At 28.4% G+C, this 19,210-nt stretch overlaps 1 protein-coding gene across 1 annotated transcript in view; it reads right to left on the minus strand.

Moving 5' to 3' along the window:
* LOC135136798 (protein gooseberry-like) overlaps positions 1-14,244 on the minus strand; it is a 57,443-nt gene extending 43,199 nt beyond the window's left edge. The window contains exons 1-2 of the mRNA XM_064066215.1: positions 14,002-14,244; positions 5,406-5,578 (exon numbers count right to left, since the gene is read on the minus strand). Coding sequence (XP_063922285.1) covers positions 5,406-5,578; positions 14,002-14,062 — 234 coding nt within the window. The 5' untranslated portion in view covers positions 14,063-14,244. The remainder of the gene's footprint in view (positions 1-5,405; positions 5,579-14,001) is intronic.
* Positions 14,245-19,210: the final 4,966 nt, after the last annotated feature.

Below are 19,210 nucleotides of genomic sequence, written 5' to 3' on the forward strand. Positions count from 1 at the left end.
TCGAAAAAGTAAAAACTTGAGTGAGAGTAATTTAAAAAACTTCGAAAATCGGAAACTTGAAAAATACGAAAGTCCTAAGATTGATAAAGCTAAAAATCGATAAATTGAAAATTTGCAAAATCGTAAAATTAAAGAAACGATTTTTATTTTTTGAATTTTCCATTTTCCGTTTCTTCAGTTTTTAAGGTTTTCGAATTAAAATTTTTCAATTTTTCACTTCTTTTAATTTTCAGTTTTTTATTTCCCGAGTTTTTCGATTTTTCAAACCTTGATTTTTTCAATTTTCGGATTTTTTAATTTTTCGCTTCGTTAATTTTACGATTTTGCAATTTTTCGACTTTTTAGATTTTTTTCCGGTTTTCACTTTTTCCATTTTATAATTTTTAGAAATTTTAATTTTTCATTTTTTGAAAATTTTAGCTAATCAATTATTGGATTTTTAAGGTTAATTGTTTTTTTTAATTTTCGTTTTTCGAGTTTTCAAATTTCAAGTAAGTCAATTTAAATTTTTTTAATTTTTCAATTTTCAAACTTCAAAATTCGTAAACTTGAAAAAGACAAAAGTCGAACAAATCGAAAAATTGAAAACAAAAATTCAGAATCGTAAATTTAAAGCAATGAAAAATTCAAAAGATTTAAATTAAATTTTAAAATTTCAAAAACTAAAACAGTGCAAAATGGAAAATTCGAAAAATAAGAAGACAGAAAATTAAAAAATTGGAAAACTGGAGAAATCAAAAGTGAAAAATTCAAATGAAAGAAAAAAAACTCGAAAATTGAAAACTCCGGAGAATTGAAAAATCAAAAAATTAAAAAAACAAGAAGCTAAAAAATCGAAAAATCGGAAACTTTCAAAATCATAAATTTAAAGAAAGGAAAAATCAAAAATTAAAAAATGAAAAATTTTGATTCGAAAAGTTGAAAAACTGTGGAAACAAAAAGTACATAGAAATTTCAAAAAATTAAAAAATTCAAAATCTGGACACTTGAAAAATACAAAAGGCGTAAGATTGAGAAAGCTAAAAACTGAAAAATTGAAAATTTGCCAAATTGTAAAATCAAAGAAACAATTTTAATTTTTTTGGATTTTCCATTTTACGTTTCTTCAGTTTTTCAAGTTTTCCAATTAAAATTTCTCGACTTTTCACTGTCATTAATTATTGAGTTTTTTCTTTTTGTAAATTATGACTTTGAAATTTTTCGATTTTTCAGTTTCCCGATTTTTTTTAATTTTGAATTTGTTGTTTCCTCAGTTTTTCGATGTTTCAATTTTTCCGGTTTTCACTTTTTCGATTTTATAATTTTTCGATTTTTCGATTTTTCAAGTCTACGAATTTTGAATTTTGGAAATAAAAATATTCAGACAGACGTTGAAATTTAAAAACTCGAAAATCGAAAAAATGTGAAATCGAAAACTGCGAAGTTGAAAAATGGAAAAATTTTAATTCAAAAGCATGAAAAATGAAGAAAATAAAATCGAAAATCCAAAAACAATTGAAAACTTGAAAACTCGAAAAATTGACTGGTTAAAAAATTTGAAAAAAAAACTCAAAATCAAAATTTCTAAAAATTGATTTTTGAATTTTTCGTTTCGTTAATTTTACGATGTTGCAATTTTTCGACTTTTAGATTTTTTTCCGGTTTTCACTTTTTCGATTTTATAATTTTTAGAAATTTTAATTTTTAATTTTTTGAAAATTTTAGCTTATCAATTTTTCGATTTTCCAGGTTATCAATTGTTTTTTTTTTTAATTTAGATTTTCGTTTCTTCATTTTTCAAGTTTTTGAATTTAAATTTTTTGATTTTTCAAGTTTCAAGTGGCAATTTAAATTTTTTTGATTTTTCAATTTTCAAACTTCAAAATTCGTAAAGTTGGAAAGTCCAAAAGTCGAACAAATCGAAAAATTGGAAACAAAAATTCAGACTCGTAAATTTAGAGCAATGAAAATTTCAAAAGATTTAAATTAAATTTTAAAATTTGAAGAAATGAGAAGACAAAATTGAAAAATCGGAAAGTTAAAAACTGGAGAAACAAACAACGAATAATTCAAAAGAAAGTAAAAACACCGAAGAATTGAACAATCGAAAAATTAAAAAACAAGAAACTGAAAAATCGAAAAATCGGAAACTTCCAAAATCATAAATTTAAAAAAAGGAAAAACATTTTTATTCGAAAACTTGAAAAATTGTGAAAACAAAAAATGGAAAAATTCGTTTGCAAATTCGAAAAAGTAAAAACTCACAAAATTGAAAAAAACCGCAAATTTAAAAAAAACTTCAAAATTCGGAAACTTGAAAAATACAAAAGCTAAAAATTGAAAAATCGAAAATTTGCAAAATCGTAAAATTAAAGACATCATTTTCATTACTTTTTGGAATTTCAAATTTTCGAATTAAAATTTTTCGATTTTTCACTTTTTCTTTTTTTAAATTATGACTTTGAAATTTTTCGATTTTTTAGTTTTCCGATCTTTTTTTTGTTTTCAATTTGTTGTTTGTTTCCTTATTTTTTCGATTTTTCAACTTTTGATTTTTTCAATTTTAGAATTTTTTAATTTTTCATTTCATTAACTGTACGATTTTTCAAATTTACGACTTTGTTATTTCAATTTTTAAATTTCTCAATTTCCGTTTCTTCTGTTTCCGAGTTTTCAAATTTAATGTTTCCCTTTTTTTCAATTTTTCGACCTTTGGATTTTTCAATTATTATTGTATGATTTTTCAAACTTTCCTTTAAATTTACGATTTTGCAATTTTTCCGGTTTTCACTTTTTCGATCTTATAATTTTCAGAAACTTCAATTTTTCCTTTTTTGAAAATTTTAGGTTATGAATTTTTCGCTTTTCAGGTCATCAATTGTTTTTTCGAATTATCGATTTTCGCGTCGTCATTTTCCTAGTTTTTGAATTAAAATTGTTCGATTTTTCAACTTTGCAATTTTCGATTTTAAAATTGTTCGATTTTAGAGTTTTCATATTTCAAAATTCGTAAACTTGAAAATTTCGAAAGTCGTAATGAGAAAGCTAAAAACTGAAAAATCGAAAATTTCCAAAATTGTAAAATTAAAGGAATGATTTTTATTTTTCTGGATTTTTCATTTTACATTTCTCCAGTTTTTCAAGTTGTCCAATTGAAATTTTTCGATTTTCGCTTTTTATTTTTTGAGTTTTTCCTTTCTTTAAATTATGACTTAGAAATGTTTCGATTTTTCAGTTTCCCGATTTTCTTTTAATTTTCAATTTGTTGTTTCTTCAGTTTTTCGATTTATCAATTTTTCCGGATTTCACTTTTTGGATTTCATTATTTTTCGAATTTTCGATTTTCGTTTCTTCATTTTTCAAGTTTTTGAATTAAAACTTTTCGATTTTTCAACTTCACAATTTCGATTTTAACAATTTTTCGATTTCCAGTTTTCAAATTTTAAGTCTGTCAATTTTTTTTTAATTTTTAATTTTTCAAACTTCAAAATTCGTAAGCTTGATAAATCCAAAAGTCGAACAAATCGAAAAATTCAAAACGAAAATTGAAAATCGTAAAATTAAAGCAACGAAAAATTCAAAAGATCAAGAAAAATGGAAAATTCGAAAAAATAAAAATTGAGTAACGTTTAAATTTGAAAACTCGAAAACTGAACTGAACTTTATCAAAATTAATACTAATAGGTTTTTTTCTAAACTGAATTGAGTTTACTTTGAGATAATTTCGAAAATATCTTAAAATACAGGATGTCCCATGAGAAAAATGACAATGCACTAATTTAATCACCCTGTATAAATAAGTTCGACCCTTGTTAATTCTTTTATACGTATATTAAGAGTGAGTGAATAAAAACATATTCATCTCTTATTTTTTCCGTTTCTTCATACGGAATCTAAATATGTATATAGGTGTTCCATTAAAAAATACATATTTGGCGTATATTTGAAAATAATTCTACATTATAAGTAATTCTAAATGAGTTCTGCTAGATTGGGTTAATTTTTTTTATTAGTCCACCATAAATACGACACGAAATCATTGGGACAGCCTGTAGATATATCAATTAGAGACAGTATCTAAAAAATTCTTTATTATGAAATTGATATTTAAAAACAACTGGACTCAAATTATTTATGATTTTTTTTCTATATTTATCCGCCATATTTAAAGATGGTAATCTGAAATTATATATATTATATATGTGAGGTTAATTCTTCAACTTAATTTTTTTTTCGAATTCCTCGGTGCCTTTTAACAATGTACCATCTAGTTTATCTGTAATTTCTTGATCACCCTGTATAAAGTTTGTGATTTAGCTTGCTTTTTCACAATAAGTAGTATGAAAAAGAATTTGAATGTATTTAGATTATTAAATTTCAAAATTGTCAGTATCTCTTTTTTCAAGTGGGACACCCTGTATTTGATAATACTGGAAGCTTATCTTTAAGTAGGTTTTCTTTTGATACCACATTTATCAAAATTTATCATAGTAGGTTTTTTCTAAATTAATGAATAAGAATTTATTTTGGGACATCTTTAAAATTGTCGTTTTTTACAAAAAAGGCACAAATATCTTGAATATCTTTTCTTTTTCATGCCGGATCTAAATTTGTGTAAATATATAGGGTATTTCACTGAAAAATACACATTTGGTGTATTATAATTCTGGATGAATTCTTGTAACCTGGATTACATTTTTTTAACAATTTATGGAAAATGCGACACGAGATCATGGGGACAGCCTGTATATTAATAAAAAAATATCCAAATTTTTTCTAAGCTTATTCTAAGGTATCAGTTTATTAGTTTTCAACTTTCCAATTCGGAGTCTTTCAGATGGAAGCAAACTTAACCAAATCGTCACGAAATGATCCAAAAAAAAGGACCCACAACCATTAAAGTGAAACTGCTCCATTCGGGTGAAGAAAGTGTCAAATTTTTACAAGTGTATCGTAAACCAGGTAGGAAGTCACCCACCGAAAAAAATCATTCACCTAAACTTACTGTAGTATAAAAGCTATCAATTAATTTCGGATTTACCCAAGTACGAAGCTTCAAAAATCGCGTTATTAAATTAACCATACAGAAGAGAAGTCAGTCGTAGCAAATTCAACCGAACTGAATAATAAATAAACATAACGGTACCACCACAGCACCCAAATGAACAAAACGAAAAACGTTTCTCTGTATCAGTGCCATAAAAACTTCCATCATCAAGTGCCACTTTTACGACTCCGATAACAATTTGACCCATATATTAGTCACAACAGAAACTTCATTACATGTTCCCATGATTAAGTAGCGATAAAAGTGTAATGGATCGACAGCATTCTCCGATTTTAATTAAACCATTTTCCATAACCCATGAACAACAATCAAAAAGCCGTAAAAGCTAACCAACGCACGTATGCGATTACCAACTCACCTGGTATCTGTTCAGGATTTTACTGACGCACCCATGGGACACCCGCAGCTGCCGGGAAATGACGCAGGGCCGGATTCCGTTCGCCGCCATTTCCACGATTTTCAGTCTTATGTGGTTCGGCAAAGGGCGCCCGTTTATGAAGACACCACCTAGTTGGTTCACTCGACCTTGACCTGAAGAAAAAGGGCGGTCAGAGATGGGTCATGGGTGAATCGGGGACGAAATTGGGCTAGAATTTTAGTGTTTTCATTTTAAGGGGTGTTATCTTCCGACAATGAGTATTTCAGACATCCTGTATAATTTACTCTTTCTATTATATATGAAAATATATAATTAAAATAAATAATTTTATGAAATAAAAAATATGTGTATCGATTAGTCAAAAATGTTCAAATTTCTTTTTCGAATATAGCCAATATAAAAAAACTACGAGGGGAGATTTTTAATTAAAGTGCCGAGGTACATAGCAACGCACAAACAACGCCATTTTAGTTTATAAAAAAGGTAATTTTCCGCAATTAAACTATTAACACACCCTGTATAAATTACGATTAATAAAAAATTTCAAATTTGCTCCTAGAATATGGTTACTATGAGAACTACGAGGGGTGAGTTATAATTAAATTATCTCCATATGAAGTAAAGTACAAAGAACGGTTTTTGGAACACCTCTATATTTTACGTCTTCTATTATATACTAAAAATATATACATAGTTTTATATAATATGAGACTCAGATACCCTTTTAAAAATATACACCTACCTAAATAGCTAACCAAAAAATTGTCAAAATTCTTCCTAAAATGTGTCCAATTTAATTAAGAATTACGAGGGGAAATTTTTAATTAAATTGCCTAGACATGAAGCAAAGCACAAAAAACGTATTTATTTCAAGAAATAATATTTTCACAAGTTTGTAATAAATGCGTAAATTTCCATGATTAGACCCTTGATACAGCTTGTATAATTTACTTCTTCTATTATATATCAAAAATACATCTAAAAATGTATAATTAAAACAAATAATTTTATCAATTAAAAACTTAGCTTTCCTTTTAAAAATATGTGTATCGATTAGTCAAAAATTTTCAAATTTCTTCTAATATAGCCAATATAAAAAAATTACGAGGGGAGATTTTTAATTAAACTGCCGAGGTACATAGCAACGCACAAACAACGCCATTGTAGTTTATTTTTCAAGAAAGAATATTAGTTACTTTTTTTCTTAATATACAGAGTATTCTTTGAAACTCATAAACATGTCTTTAACTTCTTGTAAAGAAATAAGTATCTTGTAGTTAGGATCCGCCCTCTTGGTTCACAGCGAATAAAAACATTAATCACAATTGAGATAGGGTGGGTGGGCGGGCTTACATTTTGCCTTTTAGTTTTAACATGTGTAGACTTCTTTTCACAACGTGAAATTTAAAACATGTTTAAAATATAAGCCCCACCCACCCGCCCTATCTCAATTCTGATGATTTTTTTTTATTCGTCGTCACCGAGGGGCGGAGCTTAATCGTAAAATTCTTATTTTTCTACGAGAAATTTACCATGTGAAATATGTTCTTAAGTAATCGTGTTATGTTATACACTACTTAATCTGTTTTTGAGACGAAATATAAAAACCATATTTTTTTTATATTTCAACAAAGATTGGTCGTCACTATTCCAAGATAAGTACGTAATTTTCCAAAATTAAACTATTAACATACCCTGTATAAGGTACGGTTTCTTTCATAAACTAAAAAATTTAATTTTTTGTAATGAAAATCGCCGGTTTCCTTTAAAAAATATGTAATTCGATTAGTTATAAATTTCAAATTTGTTCGTAGAATATGGTCATTATAAGATCTACGAGGGGAAGGTTATAATTAAATTGAAAGCACAAAGAACGTTTATTTTCCGACAAAGAATATTTTCACTGATCCATGGTAAATGTGTGTATAGAGCCTCGGAACACCTGTATAATTTATTCCTTCCATTATATGCTAAAAATATACATATAATTTTATACAATAAAAAACTTAGGTAGCCTTTTAAAAATATGAAAGAATATTTGTCACTAGTCCAAGATAAATACATAATTTTCCGTAGTGATACAATTAACACACCCTGTACAAGTTACGCTTCCTCTTATGTACTAAGAAATATATAATTTTTATAATGAAAAACGCGGGTTTCCTTCCTGTCTAAAACAATTAATGAAAAATTTCAAATTTGTTCGTAGAATATGGCCACTATAAGAAATACGAGGGGAGAGTTATAATTAAATTGCCTACATATGAAACAAAATACAAATAATTTTTTTTCCTACACATAATTTTTTCACTCGTTCGTGATAAATGCGTAAATTTTCGTGTACAGCGAATTGGGACACCTGTATAAGTTACTACTTCTATTATATACTAAAAATATATACATAGTTTTATACAATAAGTAAGTCAGGTACTCTTTTAAAAATATATAAATGGAAAACTAAAAATTGTGAAATTTTTTCCTACGATGTGCCTAATTTAGAATTACGAGGGGAAATTTTTAATTAAATTACCTCGATATGAAGCAAAGACAAAAAACGTGTTTTTTTCAACACAGAATTTTTTCACAAGTTTGTAATAAATGTGAAAATTCCATGATTAAATCGTTGGGATAACCTGTACAATTTACTCCTATCAAAAATACATATAGAAATAAATAATTAAAATTAAAAATTTCATCGTTTTAAACTTAGGCTTTTTTTTTAAATATGCGTATCGATTAGTCAAAAATGTTTTTTTTTTATTTTTCAACACGGAATATTTATCACCATATTCCAAAATAAACACGTAATTTTCCGTAAATAAACAATTAACACGTAAATGCGGAATTTTTCATGTATAGACCTCTGGTACACACTGTATAATTTACCTTTCTATTATAAACTAAAACTATATACTTAGTTTTATACAAAAAGAACCTAAGAATAAAAAAAATCATCACAATTGAGATGGGGTGGGTGGGCGGGGTTCTATATTATCCATTTTTTTCTTAATATGCATAGTAGGTACATTTGAACAACACGATACTCGTTTTTAATTTTTTGTAAGTAAATAAGTATTTTGCAGCTAAGCTCCGCTCTCTTGATTCACGGCGAATAAAAAATTATCACAATTGAGACAGGGCGGGTGGGCGGGCTTACATTTTACCCTTTAGTTTTAATATGTGTAGACTTCTTTTCTCAACATGAAATTTAAAACATGTTTAAAAAGGAAAATTTGTATGAAGTAATATCGATTTTTAAAATTAGGCTCCGCGTCATAATTGCGAAATCCATTTTTCCTGAAAAAGTGGCTATGTATATTGAGAAAAAGAAAGACAAAATATAAGCCCCGCCCGCCCACCCTATCGCAATTCTGATGCTTTTTTTTTATTCGTCGTAAACCGAGGGGCGGAGCTTAATTGTAAAATCCTTATTTTTTACGATAAATTACCTTGTGAAATGTGTTCTTAAGTAATCGTGTTATACAAAGAAAACTAATAAGTGTATTAAATGTAGAATATGGCCATTATAAAAACTACGAGGGGAGGGTTATAATTAAATTGCCTACATATGAAGCAACCTACCAAGAACGTTTTTTTTTGACAAAGAATTTTTACTCCTATTATATACAAAAAATATGCACATAATTTTATACAATAAACAACTCAGATATTCTTTTAAAAATATCTCTGCATGGACCAATCAAAAATTGTCAAATCTTTTCTTAGAATGTGTCTGATTTAAGAATTACGAGGGGAAATTTTTATTTAAATTACCTAGATATGAAGCAAAGGACATAAAATGTATTATTGTCAAGAAATAATGTTTTCAAAGTTTGTAATAAATGCGTAAATTTCCACGATTAGACGGTTGGGACATCCTGTATAATTTATTCATTTTATTTTATATCAAAAATACCTACATCTAAAAACATATAATTAAAATGAATAATTTTATCATTTGAAAACTTAAATTTCTTTTTAAAAATATGTGTATCGATTAGTCAAAAATGTTCAAATTTCTTCCTTCTTTCAACAAAGAATTTTCGTAACAAGTCCAAGATAAATCCGTAATTTTGCATAATTAAACTATTAATACACCCTGTATAAGGTACGTTTTCTTTGATATACCAAACAAGTCGATTAGTCAAACATTTCAAATTTGTTCGTAGAATATGGCCATTATAAAAACTACGAGGGGAGGATTATAATTAAATTGCCTACATATCAAGCAAAATACCAATAACTTTTTTTTTGACAAAGAATCTATTTACTCCTATTATATACAAAAAATATACACATAATTTTATACAATAAAAAACTCAGATATTCTTTTAAAAATATGTCTATATGGACTAATCAAAAATTGCCAATTTTTTTCCTAGAATGTGTTTAATTTAAGAATTACCAGGGGAAATTTTTAATTAAATTATTTAGATATGAAGCAAAGCAGATAAAACGTAGATATTCTTTTCAAGAATATTTTTTTCAAAGCTTGTGATAAATGCGTAAATTAAATTGGGACATCCTATATAATTTATTCCTTCTATTTTATAACAAAAATACCTACATCAAAAAATATATATTTAAAATGAATAATTTTATCAATTGAAAACTTAAGTTTCCTTTTAAAAATATGTGGATCGATTAGTCAAAAACTATCAAATTTTTTCCTTTCTTTCTTCAATTATGGGGCGGAGCTTAATTGCAAAATCGATATTTCCTTATATAAATTTTCCACTATAAGTATGTTTTAAGTTTCTTGTTCTAAAAAGACAACTACATATTTTAAGAAAAAAAAACAAAATATGCGCCCCGCCCACCCGCCCTATCTCAATTGTGATGATTTTTTTTAATCGTCGTGAGCCAAAGGGGCGGAATTTAATTGCAAAATCCTTATATTTCTCTACAAGAAATGACCATGTAAGACGTGTTTTTGAGTATCGTGGTACTATATATGTACATTAAGAAAAAATTAATGCCGAAGATTAAGCCCCACCCATACCTGCCCCGATCTAAATAGTAATGAAGTTTGTATTCGTTGGCAGACCTAGAGGCGGAGCGTAATTGCAAAATCCATATTTACCATTTTGAACGTGTTTTAAGTTTCTAAAAATAAAAAAATTCACCACAATTGAGATCGGGTGGGTGGGCGGAGTTTATATTGTGCCTTTTTTTCTTAATAGACATAGTATTCTTTGAACAACACGACACTCAAAAACATATTTTTAATTTCTTGTAAAGGAATAAGTATTTTGCAGTTAAACTCCGCCCTATTGGTTCACGGCGAATAAAAAAATTCATCACAATTGAGATAGGGCGGGTGGGCGGGCTTACAGTTTGCATTTTTATTTTAATATGTGCAGACCTTGTGTAAGGTTGCAATTAGGCTCCGCCTCATAATTGCGAAATTCATTTTTTCTTGCAAAAATGTACAATTTTCACCGTGTTTTAAGTTTCTTGTTGCGAAAAGATGGCTATGTATATTAAGAAAAACAGGGGAAAGGTAAACCCCGCCCACCCGCCCTATCTCAATTCTGATGATTTTTTTGTATTCGTCGTAAGCCGATAGGGGCGGAGATTAATTGTAAAATCCTTATTTTTTTTCGATAAATTACCATGTGAAATGTGTTCTTAAGTAATCGTGTTATACAAGAAAACTAAGTGTATTAAATGTAGAATATGGCTTTTATAAAAACTACGAGGGGAGGGTTATAATTAAATTGCCTACATCTGAAGCAAGCTACCAAGAACGTTTTTTTTTTTAGACAAAGAGTCTTTACCCCTATTATATTCAAAAAATATCCACATAATTTTATACAATAAAAAACTCAGATATTCTTTTAAAAATATATCTGTATGGACTATTTACAAATTGTCGATTTTTTTCCTAGAATGCGTCTGATTTAAGAATTACGACGGGAAATTTTTATTTAAATTACCTAGATATGAAGCAAAGGACTTAAAATGTATTGTTTTCAAGAAATAATTTTTTCAAAGTTTGTAATAAATGCGTAAATTTCCACGATTAGACGGTTGGGACATCCTGTATAATTTATTCATTTTATTTTATATCAAAAATACCTACATCTAAAAAGATATAATTAAAACGAACAATTTTATCAATTGAAAACTTAAATTTCTTTTTAAAAATATGTGTATCGATTAGTCAAAAATGTTCAAATTTCTTCCTTCTTTCAACAAAGAATTTTCGTCCAAGATAAATCCGTAATTTTCCATAATTAAACTATTAATACACCCTGTATAAGGTACGTTTTCTTTGATATACCAAACAAGTCGATTAGTCAAACATTTCAAATTTGTTCGTAGAATATGGCCATTATAAGAACTACGAGGAGAGGATTATAATTAAATTGCCTACATATCAAGCAAAATATCAATAGCTTTTTTTTTGACAAAGAATCTTTTTACTCCGATTATATACAAAAAATATACACATAATTTTATACAATAAAAAACTCAGATATTCTTTTAAAAATATGTCTATATGGACTAATCAAAAATTGCCAAATTTTTTCCTAGAATGTGTTTAATTTAAAAATTAGAAGGGGAAATTTTAATTAAATTATTTAGATATGAAGCAAAGCAGATAAAACGTAGATATTCTTTTCAAGAAATATTTTTTTCAAAGGTTGTGATAAATGGGTAAATTAAATTGGGACATCCTATATAATTTATTCCTTCTATTTTATATCAAAAATACCTACATCAAAAAATATAGATCTAAAATGAATAATTTTATCAACTGAAAACGTAAGTTTCCTTTTAAAAATAAGTGTATCGATTAGTCAAAAACTTTCAAATTTTTTCCTTTTTTTCTTCAATTATGGGGCGGAGCTTAATTGCAAAATCGATATTTCCTTATACAAATTTTCCACTATAAATGTGTTTTAAGTTTCTTGTTCTAAAAAGACAGCTACATATTTTAAGAAAAAAAAAAAAACAAAATATGCGCCCCGCCCACCCGCCCTATCTCAATTGTGATGATTTTTTTTAATCGTCGTGAGCCAAAGGGGCGGAATTTAATTGCAAAATCCTTATATTTCTCTACAAGAAATGACCATGTAAAATGAATAATTTTATCAATTGAAAACTTAAGTTTCCTTTTAAAAATAAGTGTATCGATTAGTCAAAAACTTTCAAATTTTTTCCTTTCTTTCTTCAGTTATGGGGCTAAATTGCAAAATCGATATTTTTTTTCCACTATAAATATGTTTTAAGTTTCTTGTTCTGAAAAGACAACTACATATTTAATTTCTTGTAAAGAAATAAGTATTTTGCAGCTAAGCTCCGCCCTCTTGGCTCACGATGATTAAAAAAATCATCACAATAGAGATAGGGCGGGTGGGCGGGCTTACATTTTTCCTTTTTGTTTTAATATGTGCAGACTTCTTTTCACAACACGAAATTTAAAACATGTTTAAAATGGAAAATTTGTGTAAGGTTTTAAGTTTCTTGTTGTGAAAAGATGGCCATGTATATTTAGAAAAAAAAGCAAAATATAAGCCCCGCCCGCCCACCCTATCTCAATTGTGATGATTTTTTTTATTCGTCGTTAGCCGAGGGGAGGAGCTTAATTGTAAAATCCTTATTTTTTTACGATAAATTACCATGTGAAATATGTTCGTAAGTAATTGTATTAAACTGTCAAATTTTCTCCTAGAACAGGTCTAATTGAAGAACTACCAGGGGCAATTTTTAATTAAATTACTTAGATATGAAGCAAAGCACATAAAATGTAATATTTTTTGAGAAATAATTTTTTCGAAGTTTATAATAAATGCGTAAATTTCCATGAATAGACCGTCGGGACATCCTATATAATTTATTCCTTCTATGTTATATCAAACTAATCAAAAAATATATAATTAAAATTAATAATTTTATCAATTGAAACACGGGTTTCCTTTAATAAATAAAAACAACAAAAAATTGTTAAAAAATAGAGAACACTAATACCGATCACAAAACCAACAACGACCAATCAAAATAAATCAAATGTACCTCTTTAACACCATTCGACGGCAAAAGTAGACATCTTTTAAGGCGGATTTTTGAATAGATTGAGGTCATTGCTTGGTCAAAAGTGGGTCGAACTACGACTAAAACCAAAAAACGGTATTTACTTTTTCCGAGACTCACTATAATCACAATATAGAAAAATAAAAAAGTATATAAGTACTCAAGTACGGGTTCAAAATTCAACAATGCGACGGACGCAAAAACAAAAATTGTTACCTAAGTAATAATTTTTTTTAATATTGTTTCTAAATGGGTTTATTAAGCAATTACAATACTAACAATGAAAATCGTTTACGCGTTTTTGACAATGGAGATAATAATTAATGAGATAAAATTTTAGTGGACTCTGTATTAATCCCCCGGGTATGACATTGTATACCACAAACACGTACCTGACAATAATTACAAGAGTGTTTTATCAGTGATCTTAAAACAAATATCCGTCAACCCGTTTCGAACCAAGACACCCTCAGCGACTACAATTTCCACAATTTCCCGAGCACTCGATACACATTTCCCAAGCCCTCGCTCCTACCTTGAAAAGGATATCCAAAGCAGTGCCTATGCATAATGCCCAAATTGCCCGTAACAGTCATTGCTTTAAACAAATAAAACGCGCACTTGCCCCGAAAAATCCTCAGAATTTTCTTCGTGGAAAAGCCGCTAGCACTGAACGGGGGTTTCCCATCACCGCGAGCACTCCAACATTTTCCCGAACCAGAGAACTAATGCCAGTCTAGTTTTTCTAAGTCTATGACGGCTGGTGATGCAAACTACGCGAGCTACTCCTTGGAACTAACTCTAAATATTATGACTTCTAGTGATGATGTTCTCGTGCTGAAGCTCCACCCATTTGATACGCCTACTACGATCCGGTAATTCGGCAAAGCGCTTTCTATGCCGTCGGTAGAGAAGCGACATGTTTCGCGCCCGGAGATATCTGATGATGATCTTGATGAGAGATAACTGATTGTGTGTGCCGCCCTTTGGTCAGGGGCGGCTGGTTTGTGGTTAAGTCGGGTTAAACGGGTTAAGTAAGTGGCTTAAGTCGTTGCGACGCCTCTGTTTACTGGGTTGTGGGTGGTTTGGAAAAATTTAAGGACCAATTTGTCAGTACGGGGCACTGTTGTCCTTATGGGTTGATTGATTAAGGCGATATTTGGAAATCCCCGTTTATGGAAATTAGATTTGAAACTTTCTCTAATAACCTAAAAGTAATTTCAGATATACAAAGTGTTCTGTTTTTGAATTGAACATCCTATATATTTTTAAAAATTCTCTTCTCTCGCTTTACAAGCATATTTTCTTATACAGGGTGTTCTATTTGGAAAAACCGAAATATGAATATTTGAAAATTATAATATTTTAGATTTTTTTTATAAACACATATTTGGGTCAATTATTTAATAGACAAATTACTTTATGTTTTTTCGAGGTTTCATGACCCCTAGAGTACGAAAAAATAGGTCTCCTGTTTCTGTCTTTCTGCCTGTCGTCGGTCCGAATTTTTATTAGACCTATAATTTCCGAAACTACTGGACTGATCGTTGCCAAATTTTATATGCGTATTAGGATTATCCTGTATATGGTGAAACGCTAGCCAACAGTACGATAACATCATCTACAAAATTTACATTAGTAAATGTTAGTTAAATTTGATAAAATAAGGGACTCCTGTATTTGTGGTTTATGAATCCGTATTGAATTTTTATCTTAGATATCCAGATATTTTGCAAAAAAATAGCTTTGAAACCGCTAAAACGAATACTCTGAAATCTCTGAAATAAATGTTTTAAGGTTTTAATCAGTGTTGAATGTTTATTCTAGACTTGGAGATTTTTGGAAAAATCTAAATTATATTTCAGTCTTGGTATTCTTCAGTTTTTTGATTTTTATTTTTTTAGATTTCTCAATTTTTTTATTTTTCGACTCTTCGGGTTTTCGATTCAAAATTTCCAATTTTCGACACTTGAATTTTTAAAATTCGATTTTCAACATTTGGATTTTTCGATTTTAGAATTTCCGATTTTTTGACGTTCAATTTTTCGCGTTTCTATATTTCTTCGATTAGATTTTCGAGTTTTCGGTTTTTCGATTTCTCGGATATTCGTTCCTTCGAATTCATCGGATCGATATTCGAATTTTCAGTTTGTTTCCTTTTCGATTTTGTGATTTTTCACTTTTTCAATTTTGTTATTTTTGGTTCTACAATTTTTCGACTTTAAAATTTTCAATAAGTATTCAAATTTTTGGCGTTTCTAAATTGCGGTTTTCCGATTAATTATTGGACTTTCCGATTTCCCGATTTTTCGACTTTCACTTTGCGATATTTTGATTTTCCTATTTCTCGATTTTCGAATTTTCCATTTTTCGTCTTGTCGGTTTTCAGTGTTTAAAACTTTTTTCAATTTTGAGAATTTTCGAATTTTCGGTTTAACGTTTTCTCGACTTCTTGATGTTTCGACTTCCTGATTTCTCGTTTTTTCAACTTTTCGAGTTTGCCGGCTTTTGAGTTTTCAAATTTTGTATTTCCCAAATTTCTAATTTTCGACACTTGAATTTATAAAATTTTGATTTCTCCATTTTTCAACTTTTCGATTTTAGTTTTTTTCGAGTTTTCGACTTTTTTATTTTATATTGCGATTCTTCGATATTTTGATTTTTGAATTTTTGATTTTTCGAATTATTGACTTTCGATTTTTGGATTTTTGAAATTTCGGTTTTCCTATTTCTTACTACATACTTGAATCCTTCAGATTTTCGATATTCGAATTTTCAGTTTGTTTTCTTTTCGATTTTTCCAATTTGCGATATTTCGGTTTTACGATTTTTCAGTTTTGATTTTTAAATTTTTCGTCTTTAAATTTTTTTTATTTTTCAATATTTCAAATTTTGGCGTTTGTAAATTTCGAATTTTCGATTTTCGGTTTATCGATTTCTGAGCTTGGTGTTAAGATTTTCCGATTTTCAAATTTTTTGTTTTCGAAATTTCTAATGCTCTACATTCGAATTGTTTAAATTTCGATTTATTCATTTTTCAACTTTTCGATTTTAGAATTTTCGATTTTTCGACTTTCAATATTTCGTTTTTTCTATATTTCGAGTATTCAAATTTCGATTTTCGAATTTTTGATTTTTCGGTTTCTCGATCTTCGATCTTTTGATTTCCCAATTTTCCGTTTTCAGATTTCTCGGATTTGCGTTTTTTCGAATCATCGGATTTTTTATTTGCAATTTCTCAATTTTCCGATATTTCGGTTAAATGTTTCCGTTAAATTTTTCTATTTTTGGATTTTTCGACTTTCAAATTTTTGTTTTTCAATATTTCAATTTTTGTCGTTCGTAAATTTCGGTTTTTCGATTGATCGATTTTTCAAAATCTTCACTTTTCGACTATTCGATTTTTCGAATTGTCAATTTTCCGAACTTTCCATGTTTCGACTTGTTGGTTTTTCAATGTTTAGAATTTTTGTCAACACTTCAATTTTGGGAATTTTCGATTTTCGGTTTATCGATTTCTGGCCTTCTTGGTGTTCCGATTTGCCGATTTCTTGATTTTTCGACTTTTCGGGTTTTCGATTTTTCGAATTTTTTGTTTTCGAAATTTCTATTTTCTACATTCGAATTTTTTAAATTTCGATTTCTCCATTTACAAATTTTCGATTTTTTGACTTTCAATATTTCGTTTTTTCTATATTTCGAGTCTTCGCATTTTCGATACCTATTCGAATTTATCAGTTTGTTTCCTTCTCGATTTCTCGATTTTCTATTTGCGATTTCACTATTTTATGACATTCAGTTTTTCGGTTTTTTAATTTTTCGGTTCTACAACTTTTCGATTTTCAAATTTGTTGATGTATTTACATTTTTGGCGTTTCAAAATTTCGTTTTTCGTTTAGTCGATTTTTCGCCTTTTCGATTTCCCGATTTTTCGACTTCTCCACTTTTCGACTAATTCATTTTATTTCCCGATTTTTCGATTTTTCTAATTTTCCATTTTTTCGACTTTCGATTTTTCAATGTTCAAAATTTTTTAACACTTAATTTTAGAAATTTTCGATTTTTCGGTTTATCGATTTCTCGACTTCTTGATGTTTCGATTTCCCGATTTCTCGGTTTTTGGTTTTCGATTTTTCAAATTTTTATTTTCGAAATTTCTAATTTCCGACATTTGAATTTTTTAAATTTCGATTGCTCCATTTTTCAACTTTGCGATTTCTCGATTTTAGAATTTTCGACTTTTCGACACTCAGTGAAATTTCGACTTTCGAATTGCCGATTTTTCGGTTTCTCGATTTTCGTATAGGTTTTCGAATTTTCGGTTTTCCGAATTCCCGGATTTTTCTTCAAATTTTTGACATTCGAACTTTTACTTTGTTTCCTTTTCAATCTTAATTTTTTATTTTCGGTTACTCTTTTTTCCGATATTTCGATTTTAATTTTCCGGTTTATTAAGTTCTGGAGTTCTTGATTCCGATTTCTCGGTTTTTCGTCTTTTTGACTCTTCGGGTTTTCGATTTCTCAAACCTTTTATTTTCGAAATTTCTAATTTTTGACATTTGAACTTTTTAAATTTCAATTTTTCCATTTTTCAGCTTTTCGATTTTAGAATTTTCGATTTTTCGACTTTCAATATTTCGTGTTTTCCATATTTCGGTTCTTCGGAATTTCAATTTTCGAATTTTTATTTTCAGTTTCCCGATTTCTCGGATTTTTGTTTCTTCGAATTCATCGGATTTTCGGTATTCGAATTTCCGGTTTTGTTCATTTTCGATTCCTCATTTTTTTATTTTCGATTTCTCTATTTTTTGATATTTCGATTTTGTGGTTTTTCGCTTTTTCAATTTTTTAATTTTTGGATTCTACAATTTTTCGACTTTTTGATGTTTCAATAAGTATTTCAGTTTTTGGCGTTTGTAAATTTCGGTTCTTCGATTAACCGATTTTTCGATTTTTCGATATTTTGATTTTCCCATTTCTCGATTTTCGAATTTTCCATTTTTCGTCTTGTCGGTTTTCAGTGTTTAAATGTTTTTTCAAGATTTTAATTTTGGGAATTTTCGATTTTTCAGTTTATCGATTTCTAGACTTTTTGATTTTTCGATTTCCTGATTTCTCGCTTTTTCAACTTTTCGACTTTTTTCGATGTTTGAATTTTTTAAATTTTGATGTCTCCATTTTTCAACTTTTCGATTTTTAGATTTTAGAATTTTCGATTTTTCGACTTTCAGCATTTCGTTTTTTTCTATATTTCGATTCTTCGAAATTTTGATTTTTGATTTTTCGATTTCTTGACTTTCGATTTTTAGATCTATGAAATTTCGGTTTTCTGATTTATCGGTTTTTCGTTTCTTCGAATTCTTCGGACTTTCGATATTCGATTTTTCAGTTTGTTTTCTTTTCGATTTTTCTAATTTTCGATATTTCGGTTTCACGATTTTTCATTTTTTAGATTTTTAATTTTTCTATTCAGTTTTTAAACTTTAATTTTTTTTTATTTTTAGATATTTCAGTTTTTGATGTTTGTAAATTTCGGTTTTTCGATTAATCGACTTTTCGACTTTTCCATTTCCCGATTTTTCGACTTCTTCACTTTTCGACTATTCGATTTTTCGATATTTTGATTTTCTGAATAGTCGATTTTTCACTATTTATAATTTTTTTCAACACTTTAATTTTGGGAATTTTCGATTTTCGGTTTATCGATTTCTGGTGTTTCGATTTCCCGATTTCTTGATTTTTCG

This window comes from Zophobas morio, unplaced genomic scaffold (assembly GCF_036711695.1).
Source record: "Zophobas morio isolate AGI-343-1 ecotype UQ-CSIRO unplaced genomic scaffold, CSIRO_AGI_Zmor_V1 ptg000027l, whole genome shotgun sequence".
Classification (NCBI taxonomy): domain Eukaryota; kingdom Metazoa; phylum Arthropoda; class Insecta; order Coleoptera; family Tenebrionidae; genus Zophobas; species Zophobas morio.